Here is a 24,109-nt window from a genome sequence, read left to right as displayed (position 1 = left end):
CTGCATGAACTGATGCTGAGTGAGATGAGCAGAACCAGAAGAACGTTGTACACCCTAACAGCAACATGGGGGTGATGATCAACCTTGATGGACTTACTTATCCTTTCAATGCAACAACCAGGGACAATTTTGGGGTATCTGTGATTCATCTGTATCCAGAGAAAGAATTGTGGAGTTTGAACAAAGACCAAAGACTATTACCTTCAATTTAGGGGAAAAAAACCCCATTATCTTATTATGTAATGCTGCTGTCTCTTATACTTTATTTTTCTTCCTTAAGAATATGATTTCTCTCTCATCACATTCAACTGAGATCAATGTATACCAAGGAAACAATGTAAAGACTAACAGAATGCCTTCTGTGGGGGGGGGGGGGGGCGGGGGAGGGAAGTAAGATGGGGGAAAAAATTGTAAAACTCAAAATAAATAAAATCTTTCTTTAAAAAAAAAGAAAAAAAACTCCTGAGAAAAGTGGAAAACAATCTGGCAGAAATTAGGTTCAGACCAGTGCCTCCTATCCCACTACATAATACATTCTAAATGGTCCATCTCCTTCATATTAACGATCAAACCATTTTTTAAAAAAAATTAGAAGATAAGTAGATCAAAAATCTTTCTCAACTATCAGTTGGAAATGGATCCTCATCCAAACAAGGGATAGAGGCAATGACAAAATAGGGAGAGTTAACTTCAGTTACATAAAACAAAAGCTTCTCCATAACACAGGGTAAGAAGGAAAGCAGTCAAATGGAGAAACATATTTTTTTGCATGAAATTGCTCTGATAAAGGCTTAGTCCCCAAGATAGGCAGACAACAGATCTCTCTCTCTCTCTCTCTCTCTCTCCTCTCACACACACACACACACACACACACTCATCTAACATGTAGATACATGCATGCATGTGCCTAGACATGTGTGTAAGTAGTAAATAGAATACTTATAAGACAAACCTATTTTCATGTTTATATTCCAGAATACATAAAAAATAATAGAAAAAGAGAGAGGAACCATAACCAAAAGTCATATCCCAATAGATCAAAAGGCAAAGAATTTGAATACTTCTCAAAGAAAGATCAACTACTAATTATCATATTAAAAAACCACTCCAGTTCACTAATAATAACAGGAGGAATGCACATGCCCACACACCGAGGACTCAACCTACAAAATGAAGAACAGATGGGGGGGTACTGGGGGGGCTGTAGGAGGAGGGGTATGCTGATACACTGCTGGGGAACTTGAATGGTCTGCCCTTCTGGAAAGCAATTTGAACTTCTGCTCCCCAGAGGTCGGGTGGCCAGTGGCCCACCCTGCGCCCATGGTCAGGGGCTTGACCCAATGCATGACCCTTGAGGAGGGAACATGGTCAGTGCTTTCCTCTCTCACAAGTTTTCCTGAATCACAAGAGGGGACACAAGAGCCAAGAGGGGCGATGGGCAGGAAGAATGTCAGAAAAGAGGAAAGAGACTCTAGTCAAGGTACTGCCAGAGAAGGTGGGCAGGGAGGGCACTGGAGGTGGAGTCAGAGTAGGTGGGTCTAGTGTGACCTTGGGCAAGCAGTTAACCGGTCCAGAGGCATCCATTAAACACCAACTGTGTACACCAACTGCATACACCAACTGCATACAAGGCTCTGGGCATGCAGGGACAAAAGCTAAGCACCCGTGGTGGAGCTGGAGTCCATGCTAGGCTTTTCCAGAAGCCAGACCAGAGTCAGTCAGACAGTCCAAAGCATTGATTTAGTACCTCCTGCATGCTAGGCCCTGGGCACAGCACCGGGGATATGAAGCAGGAACGCGTCTGCTCTGGGGAGGGCAGGCAATCTCATTCTGGAAGGCTGGGGCACCTGTGCCCAAAGACGCCTTTGCCCTGGATTGGAGGGCTGCCAAAAGCAGTGTGGGAAGGGCAGGAAATTGCTGGGCCAAAGAGGCAGCCAAGAAAAAGAAGCACAGCCACCCCCGGTGGGGTACTGCCCAACTGTCCTGACCAGACTGTCCACCTCACTTTTATTTAACTCGACTACCAGTGACTGAGAATGCACGATGGCTGCAAAGTATGTGGATCATCTCATTGTAAACTATCACCCATGTCAAATCACCAAGAGGCATCTCCCCAAAATGTGAAGGGTCTTGGTCCTTCTCAGACCTCCGCATGGCAGGAGATCAGAAACTTGGGAGTTCGAAGGTCAACCAGCCCATCCTCTCATCTTAAAGAAGAGGAAAGAGCCGAGCGAGGCAAGGGGATCTCTAAGTTCACCCAGGGATGGGGGGCAGCACCAGGGCCCCTGACTCCAGCCTGTCTGCTGCCCCGGATATCCCATCAGCCTCTTTCCAAAGCCAACCAAGAATCAAATCTGAGTATTGGACTGATGCCATGCCTCAGGTGTTCTCGGCCAACTCCTTTCAGCCACAAACATATGGCTGGCTGGCTGGGACCAGATTCGAGGCAGTTTGTTGGGGTCTCTCTGCTGGGCAGGGAGATGCTGTCAGACCAACCCCAGGGGACCAAGGAGCTGAAATATCTGGCCCTGCCCTCATCTCCAGCTGCCCCAGGCTCTACTTCCCAGGTCATAAATCTTGGCCAGGGAGACCCCTTCTCCTACCTGGACCAGACTTGGCCAAGTCTCCTGACAAATGTGATCCTCTAGGGGCAGCTAGGTGGTGTAGTGGATAAAGCACCGGCCCTGGAGTCAAGAGTACCTGAGTTCAAATCCGGCCTCAGACACTTAATAATGACCTAGCTGTGTGGCCTTGGACAAGCCACTTCACCCCACTGCATTGCAAAAAACAACAACCAAAAAAAAGAATTGAAAATGAAAGACAAACAACAATGTGGTCATTCCCATAATAGCCTCCGCATATTAGATTATTCTTGGTCAAAGGAAGGGGACAAAGAAAGGAGGGAGAGGAAAAAAATATGGAACTCAACCCTTACCAAAAATGATTATTGAAAACTACCTTAACTGGAAAAAATAAATCAATAAATATATTTATTAAAAAAACGATGTGCAATAAATAATTTAGAAACCAGAAAAGATCTATATGAACTGATGCAGACTGAAGTCAGCAGAACCAAGAAAACACTAGATCCAAAAACTACAATTATATAATGGAAAGAACAGGAACACACCAAATATCAAAAGTATATCAAAATTATAAAGACAATGATCTTTTGCTGAGGGAGCTAAGCAGAACCAGAAGAACATCGTACATCCTAACAGCAACATGGGGACGATGATCAATCCTGATGAACTCCCTCATCCCATCAGTGCAACAATCAGGGATAATTTGGGGCTGTCTGCCATGGAGAATACCATCTGTATCCAGAGAAAGAAACAACTATGGAGTTTGAACAAAGACCAAGGACTATTACCTTTAATTTAGGAAAAAAAAACCATTATCTTATTATGCAATTCTGCTTTCTTATACTACTTTTCTTGTTCAAGGATCTGATTTCTCCCTCATCACTGAGATCAATGTATATCATGGAAACATTATGAAGACTAACAGACCGCCTTCTGTGGGGGGTGGGTGGTGGGTGGAGGGAAGCAAGAATTGGGGGAAAATGGTAAAACTCAAAATAAATAAAATCTTTCTAAAAAAGATAACAGTTTCAATGAAGTGGTGGGGAAGGAAACCATATTGTAAAGACTGAGCAATGAATTGGTATTAAAAAATTAAAAACCATAAAAAAGATAATGTCTTCAAAATTAGAGATATGAGAAGACAGCTCCATCAGCTTTTTTGTGGAGGTGGGAAGGTCATAGATATTAGACACAGCATAGTTTTTTGGGTTTTCTCAATGTATTGATCAGCTGTGTTGATGTTTTTCCTTTTCTTAAAAAATACTATTTGTCATATGAAATGGCTCTAGGGCAGAGGAGGGGGCAGAGCTATAGGGGATACTACGGTGATGCAAGAACACCAAAAGCAGGCACCATCTGCTATGGGGATATATTACTAGAACCTTCAGAAAACAGGAATAAAAATATAAACATGAAAGAATAAAAATCTTACCAAACGAAGTACAACAATCTGTCAATGAAATCATTATGACCAAGTGAGATTTATACCAGGGATGCAAGGATGGATCAACATTAGGAAAACAATCAATATAATCAATCATATTAAACACAAAATGATTATATCACAAGAAAGACATTTTTTGACAACATACAGGTAAAGAAGGATCAAATATCTAAAACCAAAAGGCAACCTCTATACAATGAAAAAAACCACTAGATCTTTTTCCAATAAATACAGAGTAAGATAAGTATGCCCTCTCTCCTCACGAGTATTTACTAACAATATGATGAGTTAATTGGAAAATCCTATTGAATCAGGAAAAATATTAATCGAGATAATAATATTCAACAAAACTGAAATAAATATTCAAATAAAACCACATTTTCATAATGCTAATTTTAAAAATCTAAGAGGCACTAAGGGAAAATCTTTCATATCAAACAACAACAAGAATGATATCAAATAACTACAAAATGCATAAAATATCAGGGATTGCTAAGACAACTGTATTTGACAAGATTATGGACTATATCATCCCCAACCAGAGGACGAAAAACAAAAAAATGAAATACACAGAAAATAAACCACCCCTACTGAATCTGATTGAACACTTTATAACAATTATCTCTTGTGTATCTCTTTCCCTTGATCCTAATTCCTCATGCCAAAAACTATTAATTTATAAATGTTTAACAAAATACCTGACCATTCCCAACCGAGGCAAGAGGGTGGGAAGGGAGGGGAGAGGGAAACTTTCTAACTTGGAAATATACATGTACAAATGGATGAAAAGAAATTTTTTTGAAAAAGGGGAAAAAAACAGAAAAAAAAAGAAAAAAGAAAAGAAAATATCGGGGATCAACCTCTTAAAATATATTAAATTTTATATATACATATAAAATATATAAAATTATAAAAAAATTGTATAAAAATATAGATTCAATTATAAAGTAATCCTTAAAAAATATAGAGAACAACTTAAACAGGTAGAAATATTCAGTGTTCATTTATGGGCCAAATCAATAAAATAAAATATGAAAAAATATATGAAATATATGGAAAAAATATAAAAAATGAAAATGAAAATACAATAAAGGTTAATTAACATTTTAAAGCCATATCAATCCAATGATTAAATAGTTACTTTGCAGTGCTTGAAAAATGATAAATTCATTTGGAAAAACGAGAGATCTAGAATATTAAGGAAATGATTAAAGAGGGAATCAAAGGGAACGAGGGAGAATCAGACATGATAGAACTCAATAACTCAGTGCTCAGGAAGGAGGGAAAAATAAACTTAGGAAGAATTCCAGATTTGATAAAACTGCTGAAAAACTAAAAAACAGCCTGAAAGAAATTAGGCATAAATCAACCCCTTACAGGATGTTCCCAAATATGTTCCAAGTGGATCTGTGACTTTAATGTGGAAGATCACACTCTCAGAGCACCTTGGAAGAGAGACAGATGGCAGGCCTTTCACAGTTCTGAGGGGGGCAGATGCTGGACTAGGCCAGGGCCAGAGGTAGTCACCAACAATAAAAGAGAGGACTTCGATCATACACAACTGCAAAGACAACAAGACTGCTACGACAAGAAAGAAAGCAGTCAAATGGGGGGAATTTCTGGATTAAACTTTTCAGATAAGAATTTGATATTCAAGTTATGCATACACACACACACACACACACACACACACACACACACACACACATCTCCAAAAACCATTTCCATCCAGTTCTCAAAAGAACTGAAAAGCAGTAACACTCAAATAGCCCAAATCACTAAAAAGAGAAATGCAAATAAACTCTAAGGTTTTAAGTAATACTTTGCAAATTGGCAAAAATAACCAATGATGGCAATAGTTGATATTGGTGAGGTTGAGGGATGATAGGCACCCCAATACACTGTTAGTGGAACTGAAGCGGTACGGTCAGTGGGAAAACAATTTGGAATTGTGCAAAGTAACTTAGCCATCCCCATCTTTAGAACCAGATTCCATTATTGGGATAATAGCCCAAGGAAGCAATCTTTAAGAACAGTCTTCATAAACACCAGGATGCTAATAGCAATCCCCGTGTGACAGCTCAGAACAGGGAAGTGCAGTAGATGTCCCCTGACCGGGGACTGGGTCCACAAAATGTGATCCATTCATGTTCTAGAATAGGACTGCGCTGTCAGAAATGATGCATGAGATGAATCTGGAGAAGCCCAGAAAGGTCTCCATGAACTGATGCAGAGGGAAGTCCCAGCAACTACAACCATGTAAATGGAAAGGACGACGAGGAAGAGTCAAAAGAATGCTGTCAAATCCTGCCTGGCTCCGCACCTGCCCCTTGCAGGGGGAGGGCAGACTTGTTTCATAGACTGCTTCTGTGGGGCAGGGTGTTTCCTTTTTTTTCCTTTTGTGAAGCTTTCAGGTATGCTCTCTCATGTGATCCTCACATCTACCCTGTGAGGTAGATACTATGATTTTCCCAGTTCAAAAATCTGAGGCTAAGAAAGGTTAAAGTGACATGCTTATAATCATATAGCAAGTCTGTGCCTGAGGCAGGATTTGAATTCAGATCTTGCTTACTCCAGCCCAACACTCTGTCTATGGCACACTGCCTTGCTGACCATGATGCCACGTCCAGTGAACATTCCAGCTCCTGACTGTGATCATCCTGATGCCAAGAATAGGCTAAAACTCAATCTCAGACAAGAGGCCACCCCAAAGAAGTGATGGATAAAAAACAATGATAAAATATATCCAAACCCATGAAAATAGACCATTGTAGACTGGCTCTGAACGTTTTTACTTTAAGAAACTAAAATTTCCTCTAATCTTCAATCTGTTCCATTCCCACATCAACCAAGACCATGGCCCTAAATAGCTGGTCCCAATATTCCTGGAGAAGAGATCAACATTAAAGACAGGGAGTGGGAGGAAGAAGAGAAGGAAGGAAAAAGGAAGAAGGAGGAAGGGGAAATGGTGGAGGGGAAGCTAGGTGGCACATGGTTAAAGCACTGGCCCTGGAGTCAGGAGGACCGAGTTCAATTCCAACCTCAGACACATAATTGCCTAGTTGTGTGACCTTGGGCAAGTCACTTAACCCCAGTACCCAAAATTTTAAAAAAACTTAAAAAAAATAAAATGGTAGGGAGACAGAAGAGAGAAGGAGGAAAGGAGAAGGGGAAGGGGAAGAGAGGAAGAAGGGGAAGAGGAAGGAAAAAGGAAGGGAGAGAAGGGAGAAGAGGAAGACAGAAAGGCGAAAGGAGAAGGGGAAAGAGAGAAGGAAAAGGAGAAAAGAGAGAAAATAGGAGAAGGGAGAAGAAAAGAGGAAGGGGAAGAGGAAAGAGAAAGGAGGGAGAGAGGAAGGGAGAAGGGAAAAGAGAAGAAAGAAGGGGAAAGAGGAAGAAGGGATGGGGGAGAAGTAATAGAGAAGGGGAAAGAAGGGGGAAGGAGGAAGGGAGAAGAGGGAAAGGGGAAGTGGGGAAAATGGAAGAAAGGGGGAAACGTTCTACAACATTTCTCTAAGCTTTCAGCTCCATGAGCTGTTAAGAACCTGGTACAGGTGGTGGCTAGGTAGCGTAGTGCATAAAGCACCGGCCCTTGGAGTCAGGAGGACCTGGGTTCAAATCCGATCACAGACACTTAATAATTACCTAGCTGTGTGCCCTTGGGCAAGCCATTTAACCCCATTTGCCTTGCAAAAAAAAAAACCCTAAAAAAAAAAAAAGAACCCAGTACAGTGGAATGAAGATGGGCTTTTCAAACACCTGGCTCTGAACTCTGACTCCACCTGCCCCCGGCCCCTCCCCTCTCTGGGCCTCAGCCTCCAGCTGGGAAACCCAGGGTCCTAGACAAACAGGACTAAAGGGTCTTTTCCAACCACAGCCCCACCCATCTCTCTCCCCACCTCAGCCAAAGAGAGATGATCCCTCTCTCCTAGGAGGGAATCACGTTCTTAGTCAAGGCCAGGCTAAGGCCAAAGTGCTCCTGGCTGGCTCCAGGCCGGCCCCACAGGAGGAAAGGCCCACTGGCCCCTGGAAGGATGTGGAAGAAGCAGGATCTGAGGGGCTGGCTGAGCTGGTGGTCCCAACTTCTCATCAGCCCAAGGGACTGAGGCCTCGGCTGCTAGAGGTCAGCCCCAGGAGGGGTCCGGCCGCTCGACTGGTTGGGACCCCCCAGGAGGTGTCATCTCCTCCACCCAACGCCCCCCTGTGTGAGCATGTTCTGGCTGAGCATCCTTTCTGGGCTGTAGTTAACTGTTGGGTGATCCAAGAAGGTCTGGTGCCAGCCCCTACCAGATCTGGCCTAAGATAAAGAATCTGGATCTGCAGAGTCAGAGGCCCGGGCAGCAGCCTGCCAATCCCTTAGGGACCGTTGAGTGGAGGCGGCCCAGGGATGAGTCTCAGGGGGCAGAATTGTCTTTGTCCCTATAGAAGTAAGCTCCTTGAGGACAGAAAGCAATTCATTTGTCTTTGTGTTCCTGGCCCCGGACATGATGCTATGGCTAAGGGTTAAAAATGTGCCTTGGTCACCTGGCTTCCTCTCTCTGGGGCCCAGGAAGAGCTGGGCTCCATGGTCCCCAAGGCCCAATTCTGTGATCCTATGCTGGACTGACCACCCTTACAGCCCAGCTCCCTTGTTGTCTGAACAAGACCTTAAAGATGGGGCTAGAAAGATCTGCATCAGTAACAAATCAGACATCAGGACCAAACCAGGTGACGACTCCATCTCTAAAGTCTTATTTATGATGTTTCTCCCCCTTCTCGGCCTCCAAAAATGAAGGTTCAAAAAGGGATCCAGCTCTGGAGGAGCTCCTGAGGCCATCGGGCCCTCCCCCCCTCCTTTTACAGAAAAGGAAACTGAGGCCAAGCTGGGGATCTTTCCATGTTACTCTCCCCCAAAGGAATGAGCCTGCCATGAGGTGAGGAGGATTTTTCCTTCTGCCAAGCACAGGGCTGGGCCCCGAGTCAGCACTTGGCAAACACCTGTGGAATCTGTGAACAGATGGATTGTTATCATCATTTTATCTGCTCTTCTCTGGGCCACAGAGAAATAAAAAGCCATTTCTAGGAAAGCTCTAAGAATGCTCCACAGACGGTGGCATCGCAATCGGCATCCATGATGTTTGGAAAGACCCCAAGAACCCCACCCCCAAGGCAGCCCCCACAGCAGAGCTGGGGGCTGAGAACACCCCCCAAGCCACCCCCCAACAACAGAAAAGGCTTACTGTGGGAAGGGGTGCGGGGAGGGCCCCCAGCCCCCCGGCCGGCCCTGGTTCCGACAGCGTCTTTAGCATCTTTAGCATCCCGACGTGGCCAGGCAGCTGCATCTGCAGAGCCCTTCCGCCAATCCCCGGCCTCCCCTCCTCCTCGCCAGCCCCTCTGCGGCAGGCAGGCGGGAGCTGTCCATCATCCTGCAGCTCCCCCAATCCCTCCCTCGCTGGCCAGGGTCACGCAGCCAGCAGGGTGGGGGGCGCAGGGGCTGGCTGGATGCCTCGGGCTGCAGCAAGCCCAGGAGGAGGAGGGTGATGATGCAGAGGGGCAGGGAGAAAACAGGAAAAGCCTTGACAACAAGATGCCTTTCCCCTCCTCCTCCTCCTCTCTAGCCAAGCCCAGCCTTACCATTCGCAGAGGCTGCAGAGGGGGGACAAACAGAAGCAGAGCAGGGGCTTTTTAAAGAGCCCAGGGAGGGAGTCAGCAGAGGCTGGACCAGTGCCAGGGGTGGGCAGGAGCCCCACTAAGACGCATTTACAAAGGACTTGCCCATGGATTCGAGTCCTGCCCCTGATGCCTGGTCAGAACTATGCATCCATGGGCAAGGGGCTGAACCAGATGGCTAGGGGGGTCCCGACCAGCTGCTCCTGGGCCATCTCTGCCAAGTCAGGGGATGACTTCCTTGGGGAGCCTGTGGGTGGACTGGGATGGGGGGTGGGACGAGAGCTCAGCCACAAGTCCATCCTCCCCTCCCCAGCCCCTCCCTGCCAGAGGCTGCTCACGTGGTACCGGAGCTCAGGGAGGCTGCTCCATCTGCACCCCCCCCCCCCCACCGGGTTATTATGGTGCAAATCTGACGATTGTTTCTCAATACAAATGCTTTCCTTTGGAATCCTCAGCAGTGTGTGCACTTACTGATCTTGAGATTGTGTTTGTTCATAATAAAAGTGAAGTAAATAAAAAAACAAACAAACAAATTCGTTATTCCAGGAAGGAATTCCGAGGCTTCCCCAGACTATTATCCCCATTTTATAAAGAGGAAACAGAAGCAGCCAGAGGTTCAATGACTTGACCAGTCACAGAGCTAGGAAAAGCCTGGGACTAGATTTGAACTCAGGGCCTCCTGATGCCAGGTACTCTAGTGGTCTAATGATCTAAGGCCAGGGTAAGCCCCAAGGCTCAGGCATGAACTATGGAGGATAGAGGCATTTCATCACATTCTTGGCTTCTTCCTGGGGCATCTGGGCGAGGACCCACCCCTGCGCCCAAGGAACAAGCTCTGAAGATTTTAATTTAAAAAAAAATCAATGCTCCCAAGGCAGGGAGAAAACATCTGTCTCAGGAATCAGGGGGCTCACCCAGCCAAGTGCCCTCTCCCTCTCCCCTCCCCCATGGGTCTGGCAGGAGGCAGCTTTAGCCTGGGCATGGCTCCAAGGACTGGGAAGAGACCCAAGGAACAGACACTGGGTGGGAGGAGGCCCAAGGCCAGGGCTGGGGGAAGAGACCATCTCTGCTGGTCCAGCAGGATGCAGGCTGCAGCTGGGGGGAGGAGGGAGAGTGCTTCCAGCCAGAGGCAAGGACCAAAGGAAAGCTCTGTCAAAGCACCTTGGGAGCCCTCTCTGGGATCCCTTAGTCCTCCCGGAAGCAGGCTGCAGCCCCAGCCCCACTGTCCGTGGTCCCTGTTTTTCTCTGGAAATTTCCATTCCACCACACAGGGTCCTGTGGTCCTTGGCTGGCAGGTCCCTGCCTCTGACATCAGTGATCTGGAGTGCTCCCTGACCCACAGAAATCCTGGGAGTCAAGGGCCTGGGGCACCCCAGCCATCACCTTGGACGGTGGCCTCAGCCTGGCAGAGACCCCCTAAGGCCCAAGGTGGCCTGACAGCCCACCCAAGCTCACACCTTCTCCCTCCCGCACTAAACTGAAGCCCTCTGAGGCAGCTGGCTTGGAGATGGGACAGCCTGAATCTGCCCCTTTGTCACTTCCTCGTTCTGCCCTGGGGGCACAGCTCTCCTCCCCACAGCAACCCAGTGGCCAAGTACCCCACCAGCGCAACCCCCCCATAGTCTGAACAAAGGCCGAACACCCCAAATGCCTCAAGTGATCCAAAGAGGCCATGGAGTCAAGGCCCTTCCCCTTGGGCCCAGAACTGAATAGGATGCTCCAGCTCCAGCTAGGGGGATTTCCTCTCTCCCTGGGGAAGCCCCAGGTGGGGGGCACAGAGGACCCACTGAGCTGTCCAGCCTAGGGTCATGGAGGAGGCAGAAGGGTCAGATGCCGAGGCACTCCAGTCCCAATCTACAACTTGAATGCTTCAAGAAGGCCCTCCCTGCCACCCTATGCAGTCCCTTGGCTCAGGGAGCCGCCTCCCTAGAAGAGGATCTCCGCATCTAGGGAGAAAGCTAGGGAGGGTCTAGGACTTGGGGCCACAGGACTCAAATCTGCACTCTGAACCTTCTTCATTTTACAACATGGTCCCCAAATTATCACATGATCACAAACCAGGTGGGTGGAAGAGAGTCTGGGGACAGTATCAGACGGAATGTTCACCACTGCCCCCAAAGCATCCTCATGGGCCAGAAAGCCCCAGGACAGGGCAGACCTGCAGGCGCAATTACTCCATACTAGTCAGATTTGTCCTGATGGAAAGCCATGGTCAGTGAGACCAAGAGGAACTTACCTTAGCCAGGGTGATAAAGAAGGCATGGCAGGTGGGGAAGGGAGTCAAGATGAGCCAACAGCCCCACCATGGAGTCAAGTGAATACTTCCAACTCCAAAGTCTCATAAGGCCTGATTCCATGGCAGGGTTGTTGGCTCATCTCCATCATCTCATCCAGGAAGAGATAGCCCCTGGTCTCAAGTAAGTGACCTTGGAAAGGATGGACACAAAGCAGACTTCTCAGGGGCCCCAAAGTGCTTTTAAGAAAGCCCACCATGATGAAAAGGAGAGCCCTGACTTTCCTTGCCCTTGGGATTCTGGTAAGAACTGGGCATTAACATCTGTGAGATGCTCTAAACTCCCAGGCAAAAGTCTGTCCTTGTCTGCCAGGGATTGTGATGGGATCACTGAGGAGGCCTGACTATTCTTGGAGGACAAGGTCAGAAAAGGAAAGACAAGGAAAACCAGATTTGGGTCTGTGGAGAATTGTGGGGGCTTTCTTTTTACTCCCATGGGAAATCAAGTTAATAGGGTGCTACTAGGTGGCACAGTGGATCAAATCTGGCCTTAGACACTAAATAACTGCCTAGCTGTGTGGCCTTGGGCAAGTCACTCTTAGCCCCATTGCCTTAAATAAATAAATAGAAAGAAATCAAGCTAATGGTGAGTTTGGGGAAGTCTTGGAAAAGGGCTGAAGACAGAGCAAGGAGGAGGTCAACAGGCAAAAAGTCCCAAATGACAAGCAGCAGAGCAGCTAAGAACAAGGCCAATGTGGCCCTGGGGTCTTCCCTGATGGCCCCAGGACACAATGGAACCACCAAGGTTAACATCTCTGCAGATCCTTGCTTGGCAGAATGCTCCACAGGGACTGGGCACAGACCCAGGTTACTCTTCAAGGATAGGACATCTTGTTTCAAATGGGACACACACACATGGCACTGTGGGTCTTAAGTCTAATGAGTCAGTATTGAATAATGGAGATCATATACCTTAGAATCATCAATCCAATTCAGAGAACGTTTAGTAGGCACCGACTACATGTGTGGCATTGCACCAAGTGCTGGGCCTAAAGAGACACAGATGAACCCATCTCTGTCCTCCCCAATAGATAAGAAAGCAAATTGGAGCAGATGAGCCATGGGAGCTGACTATGTCTCTGAATACCTTACCCTTAGGTGCTCTACAAAGAATCCTGGGGTTTGAGACTGCAGCATGTGACAACCAAGCTGAAGGTGGGAAGAAAAGAAGGGGCATGAACAAATTTATAGAGTGCCCACTATGTGCCAGCCACCACTGATAGGAGCAATTACAAATGTCATCTCATTGAGAAGAGTAGAAGGTTGGTTATGTCACACCTTCCTTTGCAAACTAATGTCAATGTGGCCTTCGCTCTTGCCCTTGGACCCCAATACTGTCCCACTCCCCTCCATCCCACCCTCTTGTACTAGCTCCCATCCTCCCCCCATGCTGAGCAGGGCTCAGGCCCTCTTAAGTGGTTATAACTGAAGTGCTCCCAAGGAAATCCCACCACCAACTGAGCAGTCACTAGGAAACCTCCTAGAAACCTATCTAGAAACCACTAGGAAACTACAACCCTCCAGGATTGTCTCTGTTCCCCAAAGGTCAGATCACCCCCACTTTGGAAGGAGCCAAGAAGTTAACACCAAATGATAGTCCAACACCAAATGATAGTCCAAGTCCCAGCTCCCTTTTGTTATGAATGGGACAAAATGAATCTCACTGAAGGAGAAGCATGGATGGCAGATTTCATTTTATCTTTTTTTCCCCTAAAGCCCTCCCACTTTCCCTCTTACTGCAGAGGGCACTGGCATCTCCGTCCTTACAGCCCTTCAGACTCACACCTTAGGAGTGAGTCCTCCTGGACTCTTCCCTCTCCCACCCCCAAGATCCAATATCGGTACGAGACTTCTCAATTTCCCCCTCCATCATCTCTCCTGTTTCACCTCTGCCGTATTTCTTCTTTGGTGCACCCTTGCAGCATCTCTTCTCTCCATCATCTCTCCTCTATTGCACCTCTGATGCTTCCCTGCTTGGACACCCCCCCACCCCGGTGCAGATCCTCATCACCTTACAACTGGACTATTGCAGTAGCTGATGAGGGGTCGCCTCTCTCTACTCTACGCCATCCTGCATTCAGTCACCAAAGTGGTTTTCTAACAAGCAGGTCTAACCATGTCATTCTCTTCCCCCCATCACACTAAATAAATTTCAATGGTTCCCATCGTTTCCAGAGTCAAATAATTTGTTACCTTTATCTTATCCTTTTGTTTTGTTTCTGCAAGGCAATGGAGTTCAGTGACCTGCCTAAGGCCACACAGCTAGGTAATTAAGTGTCTGAGGGTGGATTTGAACTCAGGCTCTCCTGACTCCAGGGCTTGGTACTCTATCCACTGCGCCACCTAGCTGCCCCAATTGTCTTTATTTAAAAAAAAAATTCTTCAAATTTCTTAATTTTCTTTAACTTTTTTTTTCTTTTCTTTTTTTTAAGTTTTTGTAAGGCAATGGGGTTAAGTGGCTTGCCCAAGGCCACACAGCTAGGTAATTATTAAGTGTCTGAGGCCACATTTGAACTCAGGGCCTCCTGACTAGAGGGCCAGTGTTCCTTTTGCACCACCTAGCTGCCCCATCCTTTTTTAATTTCTATTTTTGTTATAAGTTGGAAAAAGCACACAATTATTAACTGAGGAATATATTTATTTATACAGCTTATAAATGGGTAAATCTATAGAGTTTGGAGTCACCATAGTGCACACAGTGCTGAAGACCTAAAGTCAGGAAGACTCATTTTCCTGAGTCAAATGTGGCCTCAGACACCGATGAGCTGTGTGGCCCCGGCCAAGTCGCTTAACCCTGTTTGCCTCAGTTTCCTCATCTATAAAATGACCTAGAGGAGAAAAATGGCAAATCACTCCAGGATCTCTGCCAAGAAAACCTCAAAAGGGGCCATGAAGAATTGGACACAACTGAAAAACAACTGAACAACAAAACATATATGCATGCACCAAAATTTTTCATGGATGTGGTATGTGAGCCAAAAAAACTGAAGCCGTTTGGTGCAGACAGACAACCTGGTCATAGGAAATGGTTCAAGGGTCAGATCGTAATTTACAGGTAAGACGTGCTCCTCCTCTAACCCCACAGTAGGCTAGGTCTATACCAATAACGGGGAGATGAAGGTGCATATTCATGGAGTCACCAAACAGCTAAAGAGATATACAACTTGATTCTACCCAATCCCATGTTTCAACCCCTTCCTGAAGAGCCATGGGGTCATAGGACAGAGACATTTCCGTCGGTCCAAAGGCAATGGCTCTGAAGGGTAAGGACTCAACAGAAGATGCTGGCTCTATCCCAGGTCCCCTGATCCAGGCCAGGCTTCTGAGGCCCATAGAGCTCTCCTAGATCCAACTGCATCATCCTCCAGTATTGTCAGGATACCAGATAGTAAAAATATCTCTCTCCTCAGCCCTCCACCCCTGGTAGCAGAGCAGTAACCATCATTTCTACCAGTCAGTGATAAGATGGATAGGGCACGTGGGGCGGCTAGGTGGCGTAGTGGATATAAAGCACCGGCCTTGGAGTCAGGAGTACCTGGGTTCAAATCCGGTCTCAGACACTTAATAATTACCTAGCTGTGTGGCCTTGGGCAAGCCACTTAACCCCATTTGCCTTGAAAAACTTAAAAAACAAAATTAAATAAAAAAGATGGATAGGGGCAGAAAAATCAGACTTAACAGGAAAAGGATGTAGGGGACATCAAGTCCAACCTAACCAGAATATGTCTGAGTCCAGTGCCACCCAGAGATGGGCAATGATGTGTCCCAGATCACATAACCCGGCAGAATCTGAATTTCAAACCAGGTTTCTCTGGGTCCAGACCAGAGGCCTCCTCTGCCCCATGAGGCATGACCTTGACAACAGACTCCAAAATGAGGCCTCTTCCCTCCCCTCTAGTCAACACCCCATCTCCCACTCATTCCACTGGGACACCCAGAGGACTTCAGGAAAGAAGGAAGACATAGAAGGGTCCTTCGGCTGCACCCCTGGCCCCCAGCTCCCTTACCCTTGGGCATGATCTGGTGCATGGCGACAGACAAGAAGAAGATGGAGTCTCCGTAGTAGGTTCCAGAGCCTGCACTGAAGTGCTTCTGCATGGCCTCCACCACAGGGAACAGCTTCTCAGTCAGGACATCGACATCATGGAAGATGACCTGCAGGAGGAAGAGAAGAGCCTAGGGGAGGAGGCCTACACCCCTACACTCCTCATGGTCTTTTCTCCACTTGTGCCAAGCCCCCCCTTTAATTCCCTTCCACACCTCCCCATGAAGCCCCAAAGCATATGCTTGGCTCCCAACCCCCCACCAGATGGTTCCTGGCTAGGGTTTCTCAGCTTGGCAGGACTGACCACAAGCTGCCAGCTCTTTTCCAAGTCCAAACCCCAAGCCCAAAGTCTTGCTCCCAGTAAGGACTTAATACTCATTCAATAAGCCAGGAAAAACCACCCGTCATCAGACCGGGGGCTACCAAGGAGTGAGACTGTTCCCTACCTACCCACCACCCGATTGGGAAGTCTGTTCCCAAAGTTCTTAAACTGTGCACACCCATTGACCAAAGAGATGAAAAAGGGAAAAGATCCCTTTGCAAAAATCATTTGGTTCTTTGTGGTGGCAAAGAATTAGAAACTGAGGGAATGTCCAGCAAATGGAGAATAACTGAACAAGTTGTGTATGGTTCAGAGGAATACTATTTAGTTAGAACTGAAGAAAAGGATGCCTTCAGAAAAATCTGGGAAGACTTATATGAAATGATGCAAAGGGAGGTGAAGAGAACAATGTAAACATCACTAGCTTAGAACTCCGACCAGCTCATTACCAAGCACAAGTCCAAAGGACTCATAAGGAAAGGTGCTGCCCACCTCCTGATAGTGATGGACTCTAAGGGAAGACAGAAGCACATTTCTTTCTCTAGCTCTTGCTCTCCCTCCCTCCCTTCTCTTCCTTCTCAACAATTCCATTTCAGGTCTACAGTGACCCTCCTTCCTGGGCTAGATGAGGTCTCATCAGCCTTGGTCACACGTGAGAGCCGCCAGCTGCGGCCTGAGCTGGAAGGCAGCAGGTGCCCCATAAGCCCTGAGAGGAAGTTCCCTGATGGTCTGCCAGGGGCCAGCTCTGGTCAGGTCCCTATGGCCTTCTCAGAGTCAAGAAAGGAGAGATGAGAAGGGTAAGAGAAAGGACAGAGGAAAAACATGCCTGGGAACTGAGGCAGGAGGGGACACCTGAGGCAAAGGGGCTACTAAGCCCCAGGGAGAGGGCAGGCTCTCCAGAGCCAGAGTTGCGAAGTCCTCCTGGCTCAGGGGCACCTGGCTTGTGCAGAGAATTAATCGATACTTATTAAGTACATCTGCCAGGTTTACTACGGCATGAGAGACACGCAGAATGACACCAAGCAAACTCTGCATCGAGTCAAAAGACCTGAGTTCAAATCCTACTTCTGGTCCTTGCTACCTGGGTAACTTTAGGCCTTGGATTAGTTGCCTTTGAGGTCCCTTCAGCTGTACACAATGACTCACCTGGGGACCTCATTAATTTGGAGTCTAAAGATTCAGAATTTAGGATAATTCACTTCGGGAAGAGTCATGAGTCTTGGCTACACAGAACGGGTGTCAGAGCAGATGAGCTGGTTCCAGCGGGCGTGCTGACCGGCTCAACACCACCAACGGGTGCATCTCCATCTAACTACAACATGCCAGCTCCAGACAGGGCCCCCCCCCCAGTCTAAGAGGCAGAATTCCAGACCCTCAGACAAACAGGCAGTCTGTCAGCCAAAGGGGTGAGCAGGGCGGTCTAGGGGGCTCCGAAGGGCAAGGGTGGGCATGCCTTCTTCAGCTTAGCTCAGGGCATCTGGCCACACAAGCTGCAAAGAGGAATCCACACTGTGGTGGCTGGCTTCTCACACCTCCTGCTCCTATCAGAAAGATCTGGGAGGGGTTGGGGGGGAGCAGAGACCGAGGAACACAGGTGCTCACCCAGGCCCTTTCTTTGTAGACAATGCCAAGACGGTAAGAATAGGTCAGGGTTTGGGATGTGAGAATCCCACAAGGGAAGTGACTGACACGAATCAGCATCACCCCAAACGACGGGTGCTCCCCAATGTTCTGCCCATGCCAGTTTCTCTCCCTTTCTCTCAGTGGCCTCATGGTTTGCTAAGGACACATCCTCTATGCATTTATTCCATATCATCAACTACCTATTCAATTATTTCAAATTGGCTGATGTCTCAAACTCAACACATCTAAAACTGAGCTGGCCCCTGGCAGACCTTCAGGAGCTTCCCCTCAGGGCTTACGGGGCATCTGCTGCCTTCCAGTTCAGGCCACAGCTGGCGGCTCTCACGTGTGACCATGGCTGGTGGGACGTGCCTCTTCTCTCCACACACCCCCCTTCCGCACTTCCCCAATTCTGTCAGAAGCATCGCCATCTTCCTGTCTCCAGGTTTGGAATCCAGGCATTATCCGGGACCCTTCGCTCTCACCCTTGGGACCTCCACACCCTCTTTGTCGTGAGGACTCTTCTCCATCTACATAGCCACCATCCTCCCCTCTCAACTGGGTGGCGCAGCAGATAGCACAGTGGCCTTGGAGTCAGGAGGATGGGAATTCGAATTCAGCCTCAGACCAAGTCACTTCATCCAGGGCCATCTCCAGTCATCCTGAACTGTATCTGGCCACTGGACTCAGATGGCTCTGGAGGAGAAAATGAGGCTGGGGACTCAGCACTCCTCTTCACTCCAATCCAATTCTGATGCTTGTCCTAGCAGCACCTCCTGTCATAATTCTAAGAAAGAATATCATCATCATCCCCTCTCACTTGGACTGGTGTCCCCCCCACCCCCCGACTTCAGTCCAACCTATGGAAAGTTGCAAAACCATTTTTCTTGAGCCCAGATCTGCTTCAAGGGGCTCCCTATTGCCCCCAGCTCCACGTGCCACCTTTCCTGTAGTTTTTTCAAAGCCCTCCCCAGCCTGGCCCCAGGCTGCCTTTCCAGCTTTGTTGGACAGAAGGCCTTTTCTAAAATTTGGCCAGACTGGTCTTCCCTGTGGTCCTCACTTGGGACACTGTTGCCGCCTCTGTGTCTTTGCACCGGCAGTTCCTCCTCTCCACAGTGCCCTCCCTCCCTCAGTTTAGGGTCTGGGACGGATCAACTGAGGAAACAGCTTGTGACTGACTGAATCGGTCACATACCCTGGGCGTGTGTGTGTGCATGGGCTTGTGTGTGTCCAGACATGGAAGTGTTGTATAGAGGACCCCATCCCCTGTGGGATCACGGGTCCCAGACCAGAGGGGAGAAGGTGCCAAGCTCAGAACCGAGATGCACCTTTGAAGGACGGACTGAGTGGAGCAAGTCACCCAAGGAAGAAAGCAGAGCCAGGGAGCATGGCACGGCCCTGGCGAAGGCAAGATAGGCCAAGCCCTGGGGAGTCGGGTGTGAGGGCCCGCCTGGCAGCCGGGCTGCACGAGGACCTGCAGAGTGACCGAGCGTGGCCCACTCTCCCCACTGGACATCCCATCGGGACCGGCGACACCATCTGCTGGCTGATGGTCAAGGGGAGAGCAGCGGGGGGGCTTGGGAGCCTGGGGCTGGGGTCAGATGTGGCGCACACTGGGGAGCCCACCCATGGGGAGCAGGGGCAGAGAGTCACCAAGGGGAGCAAGAGGCCTGGTCACTGTGAGGGTGACGGGGCCCAGGCTAGCATTACTAGAAGGTTCTGGATCAGGGACTCCAGGAGCGAGAAGGCACCGGAGGGGCGCAGATAGGACATCACCAGTCCCCCCCCCCCAGTGGCCGACGGGACGGCTCCTCCTCAGCCACGCGGGGCATCCCGGCTCTCCCCGGTGCTCCTCTGCAGGGAGCATACCCCTCCTCAAATACTGAGCGTGGGCCAGGCGGGCGCCTGCCCCCCCAGCCCCTTCCCTCTCCACAGCAGTGACGGGCCTCAGGGCTGGACTGACTGCATTTCTAGTTCTGTGGTCCTCCCCCAAGCCGAGTCCAGAGGCCTCCCCCTCCCGTTTGTCCGCCTCACCCCCACGGGGCTCACACGGAGGGGCTGCGGCTCCTGTGCGGGGCGAGGGCTGGGGCTTCCCCGGAATGTGCTTCAGGAATGTTTACGGGGCGCCTCGGGCCCCCAAGGCTCCTCTACCCCTGAACCGCTCCGCGGAGTCCTGCGGGCCTCTGAGCCCCTCTTGCTAGCGGGGTCCCTCGGGCCGGTGGGGCCTGCGGAGGTCTGGATCGTGGGGGTCAGGTTCTCTTACCGGACAAAGCCCGCTTCACCCGGGCCAGCAGCCGGGCCTGGGCTCTGCGGGCCTCGGGCCGGGGCGGCTCCGGCCGGCCTCCATCCTCAGGGGCTGGTGCGGCCTCGGCTGCCCAATGCCCTCCGGCTGCCCAATGCCCTCGGCTGCCCAATGCCCTCGGCTGCCCAATGCCCTCCGGCTGCCCAATGCCCTCCGGCTGCCCAATGCCCTCCGGCTGCCCAATGCCCTCCGGCTGCTCGGAGGAAAGGGGGGGGGAGGCCCGGAGGGGACGGGGGGGGGGGGGGACGGGGGGGGGGGCCCGGGCGCTGCCTTCTGCACCCAGCTCCGGCCGGGCTGCCCGACCCCGGGGCGCTCAGGGCGCCGCCCCCTCCCCAAACGGCGAAGGCGCGTGGGCAGCGATGCCACCGGCCAAGCTTCTGGGCCAGGCGGCACCGACCAGGGCAAAGGGCGGCGCAGCGCGGGGGGCCGCGGCGCGCCACAAGCAAGCACCCCGGGCGCCCGCGCGGTGCGTCCTCTGCTCCGTGGGGTCTCCAAGCCCGGATCCCGGGGCCAGGCCCGGCCGCGGCGGCCTCCGGGACCGGAGCTCAGCCGGGCCCAGGGGCCTCCGGGCCGCGCTCGGGGTCACCTGCCGCGCAGATGGGGGCGAGCACGGCCCGGGCCCCGGAGGCGCCCCCCCCGTCCATCCGGGCCCCCGAGGCGCCCCCCCGCGTCCATCCGGGCCCCCGAGGCGCCCCCCCGCGTCCATCCGGGCCCCCCGAGGCGCCCCCCCCCCGTCCATCCGTGTCCACCCGCCCACCCCCGCGGCGCCCCCCCCCCCGCGTCCATCCGGGCCCCGCCCCGCCCCCTCACCTCGCAGCGGAAGCGCAGCCCCGGCAGCAGCTCTCCCAGCAGCCCCCGCGCCACGCGGCGGCTGGCCTCCTCGCTGACCAGGTGCAGGTGCAGCGCGGCGCCGGCGCCCAGGCGGGCCCGGCCCAGCAGCGAGCGCAGGGCGGCGCGGCCCTTGGCCTGCAGCGCGGGGCTGCGCTCGGCCTTGGTGAACATCAGCAGCACGTGGAAGGCGCGGCCGGCCGGCCGCGGGGGGGGCGCCGCGGGGGAGCGCGCGCGGCCCGAGCCCGCGTAGTAGAGCGCGCCCAGGCCCAGCAGGCCGGCCAGCAGCAGCCAGCCGCGCCGCGGGCCCGGGCCGCCCATGGGGGCGCCGCGGGGGAGCGCCGAGAGGGGCCCGCGGCCCGCCTGCATCCGGGGCCCGCCTGCATCCGGGGCCCGCGGCCGAGCTGCCCGCCGGGCCGCCCCGCCCCGGGGCGGGGCCTGGGGAGCTCGTCGGGGGCGGGGCCTGAGGGAGCTCGTCGGGGGCGGGGCTTCCGGGGCAGGGCCTGGGCAGCTCGTCGGGGGCGGGGCTCTCGGGGCGGGGCCTGGGGAGCTCGTCGGGGGCGGGGCCTGGAGGCCAGCCCCCCTCCTCCCCATTCCTGGGCCCTAAGCTCTTCCTGGCCCGACTCTATCCTCCAAAGGCTGAAGCTTCGGGGGGCTCGGGGATCTCGTGGCCAAGCCTGGGGGCGGGGAGGGATTTAGAAGTCAGGGCCCCCCCCCAGAGCTGCTCCCCCTGATTCTCTGAGCCTTCCCACATAGAGGGAAACTGAGTCTGGGAAGGGACCAAACCCAAGGCGGCCCCAGACTCCCTGACTGCGGACTGCCTGGGCCCTCTACCCCCAAGGGCAGCTGGGGGGGGGGCTTCCATCTTGCCTTTCATCCCCCAGGCTCCCCTTCACCCCACTCTACACTGCCCCACCCTCCCTGCTTGGGCTTCCCCCTTCTTTGACATACCTGATCCTCCTTGGGATGGGTGTCTCCAGGCCTTGCTGAGGACAAACACCCGTACTGACCACTGTCAGGACTAACATCTTGAAAAACTGAGGCCACGGTCAGATGGGCAGGGCATCTGGGAGGACTCCAGTCCTCAGGCCCAAGGGGCTGAGAGTTCAGACCTTAACTAGGTTGGTTCATTTGTCTGGTGATTCCCCAGCTCTGGCCCAGCACCCCCCAGCTGCCTTTTCCCCCAAACCTCCCATTATCTCTTCCTTCTCCCCGTGGAGACAAGGCTCTGGAGCCCCTCAGGTTCCCAAGCCAGACTTCTCCTCTCTCACTGCCCAGATCAATACAGTGCCAGGGTCTACTGTTTCTGGTTTTCTACCACTATTGTGCTAGGGATTTTTAAATGAATTTTCTCATTTATCAGACATTTTTTCCTTCTTCCCATCTGTTGCTGAATATCTGTCCCAACCAAATACAGTCCCACATTGGCCCCATCCACCACTGCCTGTCTCATTCTGCATCCAGAGTCCACCATCTCTCGGGTAGCAGGTGGGGAGATTGTTTCATCTCACTCATCTCTGGAATCACATTCGATCAATACTTCGGTCTTTCGGATCTGTTTATGATGTCATTGCTATCACCCCTTCGTGTGCTGTATCCCCATTGGAAGGGAAGCTACATGAGAGCAAGCCTAGCACCTGGTAAGCCCTTCACAAACAGGTGTTCCCTGACTCAATGATGGACCCACAAATCAGTGTAGATGGAGCTCAGGGGCCTCAGAGGCCCCTGGCCAGCTACATCTGAGAAGGCATCATCTAAGCCATGGCTCAAAACCCTCCCTCCAGGGCCAGGGACTTTCCCTCCTCCCTCTGGGTCAGCCCTCATCGGGAAGGTTTCCTTCTGTTGAGCCTCCATCATCTTCCCTGGGGTCTGCCAAGGTGAGGCTGAGCAGAGCCAACCCGGCCTCTCTCCCTCGTGGCAGCCTCCTCTAGGGTGTCTGACAGCTTGTGAACTCATAATCACGAACTGCTCCTTCAGACATGGGAGCTTGGCCTCCTCCAGCAGAGCCTCTAGCTTAGCCCTTGGAGGCTGGGAGCAGTGGCAGTCTGGATGGATGATCACCTCCTTAGCTGGCAGGTTCCTGGGGCATGCTGCCTGACTTGCCCAGGGTCACTCCACCTGCAGGGTTCAGAGGTAGGACAAAGCCAGGTCTTTCTGAATTGGAGTGAGTCTGTTGACTCTCCTGGTCAATCCACAATCCCTTCTTAGCCCAAGGGGCCTGAACTGAGAGTGGTTCTCCTGATGGGAACTAGCTAGAGCAGAGGCCAATGGCAGCCTCTCATCCCTCCTCCCTCACATCTCTGTTCAGCCCAGATCCCATCCGTTGGAAGACTCCATCCCAGTGCTGACTCACATCAAGATGACGGACTGCTTCCATCACTTCTGCTCCCTCCTGGGGAGAAGTGCATCCAGTACTGATAGCGACTTTTCTGGCAGAAGACCTGGACTAGCTTTCCAGTTGTTTTCTGCTCCTAAGTGGCCCCATGGACTTGGATTCCAAGGAGGGGCCCAACCATTTTTCCTCCTGGTAGTTTCTTGGGTAACCATCCACAGGGGGTCAGTGATAGGGGCCCTCAGAAGTCATCACAGACAAACAATGCCTGTAACAAGTGGCCATGTGCCCAATACTCCCAGGCCACCAGTGATAACTAGCTCCTGAAGTGGCCTTGCCCTCCTTCAAGCAATCTCCAAGCAGCAACTTTTTCCTCAGATAAAGCCCAAATAAGCATCTCTGCCAGGCCTTGGCACCATATTGGCCATGAGAGTGGGGAGGATGGGGAGGGTGAAGGAATTCTGCCTTGGACATGTTTTTATGATGGATGTCACCTGAACATCCCTTTGGAGATAGGTATCATCAGGTTAGAGATGAACCCTCAACCCATGGTGTTAGATCCAGGTCTGGCTTTTACTCTTGCCTGGTTGAGTATCAATGAAAACTAACCTTCATAGAAACTCCAAACACTTCTCAATCTCACCTTGGTGACCCCAAACTATCCACACCCTCCACAAAGATCCCAAACA

General features: G+C 51.2%; 1 protein-coding gene across 2 annotated transcripts in view; it reads right to left on the bottom strand.

The window, feature by feature from the left end:
- The window catches only part of XXYLT1 (xyloside xylosyltransferase 1), a 52,179-nt gene extending 30,708 nt beyond the window's left edge, over positions 1-21,471 (bottom strand). Inside the window, exons 1-2 of one of the 2 annotated variants that reach the window (XM_074190587.1) lie at positions 21,071-21,471; positions 15,976-16,123 (exon numbers count right to left, since the gene is read on the bottom strand). In XM_074190587.1, the coding sequence (XP_074046688.1) occupies positions 15,976-16,123; positions 21,071-21,457 (535 nt within the window). In that variant the 5' untranslated portion in view covers positions 21,458-21,471. Of the gene's footprint in view, positions 1-15,975; positions 16,124-20,221; positions 20,360-21,070 lie in introns of those variants that run through there. The other variant, XM_074190588.1, reaches the window with a different exon arrangement.
- Between the last annotated feature and the right edge of the window lie 2,638 nt (positions 21,472-24,109).

This window comes from Macrotis lagotis, chromosome 6 (genome assembly GCF_037893015.1).
Source record: "Macrotis lagotis isolate mMagLag1 chromosome 6, bilby.v1.9.chrom.fasta, whole genome shotgun sequence".
Lineage (NCBI taxonomy): Eukaryota > Metazoa > Chordata > Mammalia > Peramelemorphia > Peramelidae > Macrotis > Macrotis lagotis.
The sequence above is the reverse complement of the archived record's forward strand: the minus strand, read 5'-3'. Positions and strand labels throughout refer to the sequence as shown.